General features: G+C 41.2%; 1 protein-coding gene across 2 annotated transcripts; it reads right to left on the bottom strand.

Moving 5' to 3' along the window:
• Positions 1–5,767: 5,767 nt before the first annotated feature.
• On the bottom strand, positions 5,768–9,304 carry LOC127910051 (ADP-ribosylation factor 4-like). Of its 2 annotated transcripts, none has more exons than XM_052473025.1 (6): positions 8,265–9,304; positions 7,990–8,070; positions 7,759–7,868; positions 7,106–7,177; positions 6,656–6,784; positions 5,768–6,270 (listed from the first exon to the last, which is right to left on the bottom strand). In XM_052473025.1, exons 1-6 carry the CDS (start codon positions 8,329–8,331, stop codon positions 6,184–6,186), a joined length of 546 nt encoding a protein of 181 aa, XP_052328985.1. In that variant the 5' UTR covers positions 8,332–9,304; the 3' UTR covers positions 5,768–6,183. The 2 variants fall into 2 exon arrangements, with proteins under 2 accessions (XP_052328985.1, XP_052328991.1); XM_052473031.1 differs by having other exon boundaries at positions 7,816–7,868.
• Between the last annotated feature and the right edge of the window lie 511 nt (positions 9,305–9,815).

The raw sequence follows: 9,815 nt of genomic DNA, 5'->3' as shown, positions 1-9,815 counted from the left end.
ACAGGAAGTTGTAATGTTTCTCATCTGTAGAGATATAATCTGATTGGTCTACAATGCTGCTATTCATTCTCTGTTAACTAAATGTTGTCTTAAGATAAAGCCGATGTCACACGAAGCAACCTGTACAGCAAATGTTGTTGCTGGCAACAGTTGCATCTGGGTTGCTTCGTGAGTCCATTTCAATTGCGTTTGAATTGCTTCGTGTATCAGCAAAATTGCTTGAGATCATGGCACTTGCTACTTACATCTGCAACATAAATTGCTTCCAGGTTGCTTCGTGTGAGTGACATCGGCTCTCGAGAGAAAGAGGTCTACTCCTGTGTGTGTGTGTTAGTGTGTGTGTGTTCGTGTGTGAATTTCACAATGCTCTTTATTCAAGCAAATCAACAGAGAAATAAACTGTGATGAAATAAAGACAAACCATCTAGATCCTAGTGTCCTGTTTATTCACGTAAAAATACTTTCTCGAAATCTAAAGGCACAGCCCAGATTGGTGCCAATGTCTCCTATATAAAATATGTCCTAGTAGAACATGTTATTACTTCAAACTCGTAAAAGTGACAAGCTAACACGTTATTATTTTCGTCTTAAACTATTTTATATCGAACAAGTGCCTTTGATTTAACGGCCTCCACATTCGCAGTTCGGCACGAAACAACTGTTAAACCCGATGACGTGATTTATGCCATTTTGATAAGCGATTGGGTGAGAGTGATCAACAAAATAAATGAGGGACTCTGGAGATCAGCGCCCCTGGGCAGCCCAATTGATGACTTGTTTTTGTTATTCCAAAAAATAAGATCCAGACCTGTGTCCTCATACTGTATGGAGCTAAACCGTGTTGACAGACAGTATGTCAGACCGACTTTGGCTAACGTAGCTCATACGCATGAGCTTAGTTAGCCAAAGTCGGTCTGACATCGCCTTCAAGCGTGATAGGCTAAAACTGCTTCTCCAATAGAAATCCCCAGTATCTTTATACTGTCTGTCAACACGGTTTAGCTACATACAGTATGAGGACACAGGTCTGGATCTTATTTTTGGAATAACAAAAACAAGTCATCAATTGGGCTGCCCAGGGGCGCTGATCTCCAGAGTCCCTCATTTATTTTGTTGATCACTCTCACCCAATCGCTTATCAAAATGGCATAAATCATGGCCAAATGTGTAGATTCGCGGGAAATTAGCTTTAAAACGGTCAACATTTCTCCCCACCCGATGGCAAAATGCATAGAATTGCACGAAATAAGCTGTAAACCTGCCAACCTGCAAAAAAAAAAAAAACAAATCTCATAAACTATGTGTTTGTAGATGACTGAAGTAAAATTGTGTTAATGGCTGGGGTAATTTGGTTTGTGTGACAAAGTCAAATTGTAGAGTTTACATCAACCTCACTCACTGCCTGCAATGTAAATATTGAAGAAAACCGCTGTTCTCAGGCAGAAAGTGGGTGAAACCATTCACTTCAGAAAAGGTGTGATGTTAATAACGTTTCCATTTTTTAGTCTGCCTGCTCTTCAGTCTGAGAGAGATATGTTGAAAGCCGGTTCGTGTCTCATTCCTATGTACATATAAACTGTTTAAAACAGTGTAACACAATAGTGTCTTTTGAAAACCGTTTTTCTTATATCACAAAGTCAATAGCCAATGTGGCTATGTATATTGTAATGACCTGACTAGATCATAAATGAACAATTGTCCAGACAGAGGCTTGAGTTTACGAATTGACGGTTTATTACACCAACTTTACACAGGCTACTGTTTGGGCCGTAGCACACGCCAAATAGATGACAGATAACCCACAAGCCAATCGTGACCTTCTCTTGTGAAACCCAGACGTAAGAGAGAGAGAACAAAGGCTGAACCTGGTCTTAACTTCCAATGCTCCACCCCCTCCCAACCCCCTCCACGCCACTCCGCCAACCACCAGGATGCCCGGCATCAGAACATTCCAGGCATTCCCGTGATTGGCAGATAGCAGGTTGATTGACAGGTCGGACCCCGCGAACACCGGGTACTGGTCAGTACAACACAACCACCTCCTAGCCTAACACATAACACACAGCTGTCTGTGCGGGTCGCTACAATATATTTATGTTGTCGCTAATGTATTTAAAGCCTATTTCGGCAAGTTAACCAAGTGTTTGCTGGCTTAGCTAGCCATGTTAATGATGTGCTAACTTGCACTGTCAGTGAATTGTAATGTCACGCTAGCTATTGCAGGCATTTGATTTATTGGTAATTCAATCATTTTTTTTATTTCTATTACATTTTTTTACCCCATTTTCTCCCCTAATTCGTGGTATCCAAATTTGGATCCCATCACAAATTTGAACACCAGTGTCCCATCACGACAACTCCCGTACGGAGAGAGCCGTGCGACCGCCTGAACACAACCCAGTCGAGCCGCACTGCACTGCTTCTTGACACAATGCCCACTTTAACCGGAAGCCAGCTGCACCAATGTGTTGGAGGAAACATCGTTCAACAGTGTCAGTGTGCATTGCACCCGGCCCGCCACAGGAGTCGCTTGAGTTCGATGGGACAAGAACATCCCTGACTTCCCAACCCGGACGATGCTGGGCCAATTGTGCGCCGCCCCATGTGTCTCCTGGTCGCGGCCGGCTGCGTCAGAACCTGGATCTCTAGTGACACAGATAGTACTGCGATGCAGTGTCTTAGACTACTGCGCCACCCGGGAGGCCCATTCAAGACTTCTTAAGTGAATGTTATTTTCTTACTACCTTAAAAGGTTTATATAAAACAGGTTGTACTTGTGCTATGTATTTATGGATTGATGTCACTTCACATTGAAGGCATGTATATCATTACTGTTGCTCCTATATAAAATATGTCCCACCTAACCAGTGAACTTGTGGATGTGACCATCAGGTCAATCAATGCCTGTCTTCACTGTTTGATACCTTTCACTGCAGGTATGTCTTACTGTATTTTAGGTATTTTCTGAACATAGCACATATTTACTATTTGATCACTGTGCATTCAGTCTGAGAGAGATGTTCTGTGAGAAGCCAGTGAACTTGTGGCTGTGACCATCCTGTCAATGCCTGTCATCACTGTTTGATGTATTTCACTGCAGATGAAAACCAAGTTAACCTGAAGTGTGGGTGTCCATGTACCTTTCTTCTGGGTGGCTATATGAAGTTGGTTACACTTGTTTTTGCTCTTCTCCAAATTGTATGTGAAAATAAAACATTGTAGAAACACACACAGTAGGAAATGTGGACGTTTTTCTGCCAAGGAATCGAAAAAGAAAAATACAGTGTCAAAAGCGACAAGAATACCATGTAATCTTTCAAGTTTCGAAGTAGTTTTATGAATAATTTCTAATTTATACAGAAAAACAAAACATACACAAACTCATCTTTTTATAAACATTTGTGTCACTTCTAGACTATTCTCTGAGCAGATAAGGGAGTTGACCTTTGCCTAGGTCTATAAAACTGACAGATTTTAAAACATGGATAAAACAAACTTCCAATAAATAATCAAAGTCGATCTGTAACACTTAGAAGGTTGAGATAATATGATATAATGTAATTCCTTATAATACAATGACAACGTTTTTTTTTTTTAAAGATTTAGCAAATGTTTTAAAAAAGGTACTCAGACCCTTTACTCCGTACTTTGTTGAAGCACCTTTGGCAGTGTTTACAGCATTGAGTCTTCTTGAGTATGACGCTACAAGCTTGGCACACCTGTATTTGGAGAGTGGCTCCAATTCTTCTCTGCAGATCCTCTCAAGCTCTGTCAGGTTGGATAGGGAGCGTCGCTGGACAGCTATTTTCAGGTCTCTCCAGAGATGTTCGATCGGGTTCAAGTCTAGAATCTGGCTGGGCCACTCAAGGACATTCATAGACTTGTCCCGAAGCCACTCCTGCATTGTCTTGGCTGTGTGCTTAGGGTCGTTGTACTTTAGGAAGGTGAACCTTCACCCCAGTCTGAGGTCCTGAGTGCTATGGATGAGGTTTTCTTATGGATCTCTCTACTTTGCACTGTTCATCTTTCCCCCAATCCTGACATGTCTTCTAATTTATGCAGCTGAAAAACATCCCCACAGCATGATGCTGCCACCACCATGCTTCACAGTAGAGATGGTGCCAGGTTTCCTCCACAGTTGATGCTTGGCATTCAACAAAATAGTTCAAGCTTGGTTTCATCAGACCAGAGAATCTTGTTTTCATGGTCTGAGAGTCCTTTAGGTGCCTTTTGGCAAACTCCAAGCAGGTTGTCATGTGCCTTTTACTGAGGAGTGGTTTGTGTCTGGCCATTCTACCATAAAGTCCTGGTTGATGGAGTGCTGCAGAAATGGTTGTACTACTGGAAGGTTCTCTCATCTCCACAGAGGAACTGTGGAGCTCTGTCAAGTGACCATCAGGTGTTTGGTCACCTCCCTGACCATCAGATTTTTGATCACCTCCTGACCAAGGCCTTTCTACCCTGATTGATCAGTTTGGCCGTGCGGCCAGCTCTAGGAACAGTTTTGGTGGTTCTAAAATTCTTCCATTTAAGAATGATGGAGGGCACTGTGTTCTTCAATGCTGCAGACATTTTTTGATACCCTTCCCCAGATCTGTGCCTCCACACAGTCCTGTCTCTGAACTTTGCGGACAATTCCTTCGACCTCATGGCTTGGTTTTTGCTCTGACATGCACTGTCAACTGTGGGACCTTATATAGACAGGTGTGTGCCTTTCTAAATCATGTCCAATCAATTGAATTCACCACAGGTGGACTCCAATCAAGTTGTAGAAACATCTCAAGGATGATCCATGGAAACAGGATGCACCTGAGCTCAAATTTGAGTCTCATAGCAAAGGGTCTGAATGCTTATTTCAAAAAGGTATTAATTTTTATTTTTTTATCAAATGTATAAAATGTTAAACCTATTTTTGCTTTGTCATTATAAGGTATTGGGTGTAGACTGATGAGGATAAAATTACATTTAAGAATAAGGCTCTAACGTAACAAAATGTGGACAAAGTCAAGGGGTCTGAATACTTTTCGAATGCACCGTACGTAAGCTTTATAATAATTACCAAAACAACACTGTGGTGAGGCCATGTCGGTTTTAGTTCAGGAAAGCAGAACTAAATACCTTTATTGGCCCCAAAAAGACAAATGGGACTGAGAGATAATTCTCCCACACTGTAAAGGTTAATCCTTGGATAGTCATAATTTTACATCTCCCTCAGTGAAATTGAAGCCCACAGTGTAGAGACGTCAATTCAACATCTTTTCCATGTTGGTTCAGCGTAATTTAATTGAAATGATGTGGAAACCATGTTGATTCAACCAGTGTGTGCCCAGTGGGATATATCTATCTCAACACAATGCTGTTTCTTGGAAAATAAGCCAGCAAGCACTGGGATTGTGTAGTGCTGTTGAAATTGTAGTATCTGAACATCCAAGAGCTCACAACCTTATACTCTACAATCAATACTTTCATGTTAAGGCTATATACTGTAGTTTAATTTTTTTATATAACATACTGTTTATTTAATCAAGGGATGCTGCTGTCATACATTCTCCATGCAATTGTGAGGTCCTACCTTTAGATGTCGATATTGTATTGTTAAAATGTTCGCAAATATGTCCCTGATGAGTTTTAGTCTTGGTCTCCATTACACAGACCCTGCAGTGATGATGCGGGAAATTACTGAAACAATTGTCTTGTATTTGATGTTTCTGAATTGTTACTCTTCCATCTGCACAGTGACCACACCCACAAAGAAAACGACTGCAGATACATTTAAACACATTATTTTATTAGAGGTAGTGAGGAATTGGAAATCAGGAAATAAATACAGGGGTTTGATAAAGAATCTACTTACATTCAAGCAGTGATACAATTATTTTAATATAAAACATTTATAACTTTACATGTTACAATATGTGCAATACATTAGAAAAAATATTTTTAAATGGAAACTTTTCAGAAAGGGACTTCTAAGTTTTGTTCTGATTGTATGGTTGTCCTTGAGTAAACGTGTTCTGGTCGTTCTTAAGAAGGGCTGAGCGCAGCTGTTATAGCATGAATTTACTCCTAGACACTGATCTTGGGTCAGTTTCCCCACTAATGCTTAAGGTTATGATTGGGGGAGGGAAGCTGATCCTAGACCTGTACCGAGGGTAACTTCACTCCGGAGCCAACTCAGCTAAGTTAGCGCTTGGAAAGCTGGTCAGCCAACCAGTCCAGTCCTTCCAACAGACCTGAACTCTGGGTTGCACAGGTAGCCTGGACAAACCACTGAGGAGAGAGGAAAAACAGTCAGTCATTAACAGGTAGCCTGGACAAACCCCTGAGATGACAAACAATCAGAGTGCATTATTTAGCAAATCTTGGCAGTGATTCAATCTGAGGCGCGGTGTAATGTTTGACATTTAAAGGGATACATCAGGATTTTGGGAATGAAGCCCTTTATTTATTTCCCCAGAGCCAGTTTTAAGAAAGTTGCTCATTTGCATTAGCGTGATTGCTAACTCGTGTTAGCTAAATGACTGGAAGTCTATGGTAACTGCTAGCATGGTAACAGCTAGCATGCTAGTGTATACCATAGGCTTCCAGCCATTCTTGCTAACGCGAGTTAGAATTGGCTTGCGAAACCTTAGAGATTCTAGATGGTCATACTTACAGGAGTATTCAGTTGAAGTTTCCTCAGTCCCAGTTTATTTGTGATGTCACTGACAGACATGGCGTTGGGAAGGTCCTGTTTGTTGGCGAACACCAGCAGAACTACATCTCTCAACTGGTCCTCTTCAAGCTGTGGGTCAACAGCAAAGAACACAGGGAATCAGAACAGCCACAGTACTGACTGAGTAATTACACTTTTCTCTGTAATGTTGCATCGTGTGTGGAGGATCAATAACACAGAACACAGGGAATCAGAACAGTCACATTAAACAGGTAAACACTCTCTCCTATCTCTATTAGAACAGTCATATTACTGTATTATTACATTCCTCGTAGGGAATCAGAAAGATCCCATTATACTGTTACTACTATCCTCTCCGGTGGCCAAGAGCAAACTTAAGAGTTGCTATAGGAAAGTGTGGAAATATTAATGAAAGGACAGACGACTCACCATGTTCTGTAGTTCCTCTGTAGCATCATTTATCCTCTCAGGATCGTTGCTGTCTACCACAAATATAAGACCCTGGATGAAGATATTGGAACATAGACACATGCTTTTAAGGAATGAGGAAAATTGGAATTGGAATTAATTTTCTGAATTGACGGGATTTGAAATGATCCCATAGTTAAGGCTATTAGGGTTAGGATACCTGAGTGTTTAAGTGAGGCTGTTAGGGTTAGTTGAGGCTGTTAGTTTAGGTTTATTAGGGTTAGGCTTAGTTGAGGTTGTTGAGGTTAGGTGAGGCTGTTAGGGTTAGGGTTAGTTGAAGCTGTTAGGGTTAGTTGAGGCTGTTAGGGTTAGTTGAGGCTGTTAGTTTAGGTTTATTAGGGTTAGGCTTAGTTGAGGTTGTTGAGGTTAGGTGTGGCTGTTAGGGTTAGGGTTAGTTGAGGCTGTTAGGGTTAGTTGAAGCTGTTAAGGTTAGGTTGAAGCTGTTAGGGTTAGTTGAGGCTGTTAAGTTTAGGTGTTGTTATTAGGAAGCTGTTAGGGTTAGTTGAGGCTGTTGAGGTTTAGGGTTAACTGGCTGTTAGGGTTAGGGTTAGTTGAAGCTGTTAGGGTTAGTTGAGGATGTTCAGGTTAGTTGCGAGTATTAGGGTTAGTACTACCTGCGTGTTCTGGTAGTAATGCTTCCACAGAGGTCTGATGACGTGCTGACCACCTACATCCCACACCGTGAAGCTGATGTTCTTGTACTCAACCGTCTCCACATTGAACCCTATGGTGATCAGCACAAAGGACATTCAGCTATGCTCTGTCTAGCAGCGCTGGGTCAAATACATGTAAGAAGCAAACGTTGTCAATCAGTGCATATAGCCTATATATCAATCAATGCTTACCAATAGTGGGGATAGTGGTGACAACTTCTCCAAGTTTTAGTTTGTACAGGACAGTGGTCTTCCCTGCAGCATCTAACCCAACTGTAGGAACAAGATGGATCATTTTAAAACCTAAGTAATATGAATAATATTCATATAATAATAAGCCTATGTCAAATCAATCAAAAAAGTAAATGTTATAACTCATTGTAACAAATACATTGTAACATTGTACAGACATTGCAACATTGTAATAATAACACAATGACATTAACAATATTGGAAATAAGTCTTACCCATTAGAATTCTCATCTGTTTTTTCTCGAAGAAACGAGAGAAGAGTTGCGAAACCATAACACCCATTATTGCTAAAAAATATGTTTAGCTTTTTCAAATAATTCGAAGGAATGAAATCTGCAGCAGCCTATCTCGCTCCTCAAACAATTCTGCAGGGGTAGACAGCAGCACACACTGATTTATACGACTGGTTTGCATTGCGCTGCTTATATAGTCTACTCAGCCACATGTGTAACGGGACACCAACACAGAGCACTGTCATTTCAGCCTGGTCACACAGGTACAACAGTCAATTGACTGCGACGATTCCTCTCTACACGTTTCATCCACGTCACTTTCACTTTGTTGTAATGTTTCTCACGTGTAGCGATATAATCTGATTGGTCTAAAAGGCTGCTATTCATTCTCTGTTAACTAAATGTTGTCTGAAGATAAAGCCGGTGTCACACGAAGCAACATGTACAGCAAATGTTGTTGCTGGCAACAGTTGCATCTGGGTTGCTTCGTGAGTCCATTTCAATCGCGTTTAAGTTGTTTCGTGTATCAGCAAAGTTGCTTGAGATCATGGCACTTGCTACTTACATCTGCAACAGAAATTGCTTCCAGGTTGCTTCGTGTGAGTGACATCGGCTCTAGAGAGAAAGAGGTCTACGCCTGTGTGTGTGTGTTAGTGTGTGTGTTAGTGTGTGAATCTCACAATGCTCTCTATTCAAGCAAATCAACAGAGAAAGAAACTGCGATGAAATAAAGACAATCCATTTAGTATCTAGATCCTATTGGCCTGTTTATTCACAAATACTTTCTCTCATTTTCGTTTCTAAACCCAGTGCCGTAACATATCGAGATATCCGCGGAAGACCGTCGAAAGAGACCTGGCGGAGGTTTGGGGATTGAGAGGTATAAATGGGAGAATTGTAAGGTTCTTCCAAAATTGGACATTTTCTTGGAATCTAAAGGTACAGCCTAGATTGGTGAAAGTGACAAGCTAACACGTTTTATTTTCGTCTTAAGCTGTTTTATATCGAACAAGCGCCTTTGATTTGACGGCCTCCACATTCGCAGTTCGGCGCGAAACAACTGTTTAACCCGATGACGTGTTTCTGTGCATGAGCTTTGTTAGCCAAAGTCGGTCTGACATCACCTTCATGCTTGTGTAAAAGCGTTGGTTATGTTTCGACTTGCCTCTAAAGAATTGTATATTTAATGTTCAAGCATTTTTATTGGTTGGTTCAACTCTGATGACAATAAGGTGTGTTGTGATTGGCCCAGTTTGCAGATAGGGGGAGATCCCGAACATCAGGTCTTCCCAGGATGAAATTGTGATGCAAGGTGTAACATCTGTTTCACTGGTGCGGTGACTCGTCTTCTTGTCTTCGCCGGACGTCACGTGGAGGGATCCGAGACCCGGATTCAAGAAGTTCTGTGGTTGCTGATTTTATTTATTTTTTCCTTTATTTAAAAAAGGCAAGTCAGTTAAGAACAAATGCTTATTTTCAATGACGGCCTATGAATAGTGGGTTAACTGCCTGTTCTGGGGCAGAAGGACAATT

Source organism: Oncorhynchus keta, chromosome 2, assembly GCF_023373465.1.
Source record: "Oncorhynchus keta strain PuntledgeMale-10-30-2019 chromosome 2, Oket_V2, whole genome shotgun sequence".
Classification (NCBI taxonomy): domain Eukaryota; kingdom Metazoa; phylum Chordata; class Actinopteri; order Salmoniformes; family Salmonidae; genus Oncorhynchus; species Oncorhynchus keta.
The sequence above is the reverse complement of the archived record's forward strand: the minus strand, read 5'-3'. Positions and strand labels throughout refer to the sequence as shown.

Excerpts from the sequence above, each read along its gene's own strand:
- LOC127910051 (XM_052473025.1), bottom strand. The coding sequence starts at position 8,331 with ATGGGTGTTATGGTTTCGCAACTCTTCTCTCGTTTCTTCGAGAAAAAA. Across the intron at positions 8,071-8,264 it reads ACAGATGAGAATTCTAATGG|TTGGGTTAGATGCTGCAGGG; the intron begins GTAAGACTTATT and ends TTGTTCCTACAG. Across the intron at positions 6,785-7,105 it reads CAGAGGAACTACAGAACATG|CTTGAAGAGGACCAGTTGAG; the intron begins GTGAGTCGTCTG and ends GTTGACCCACAG.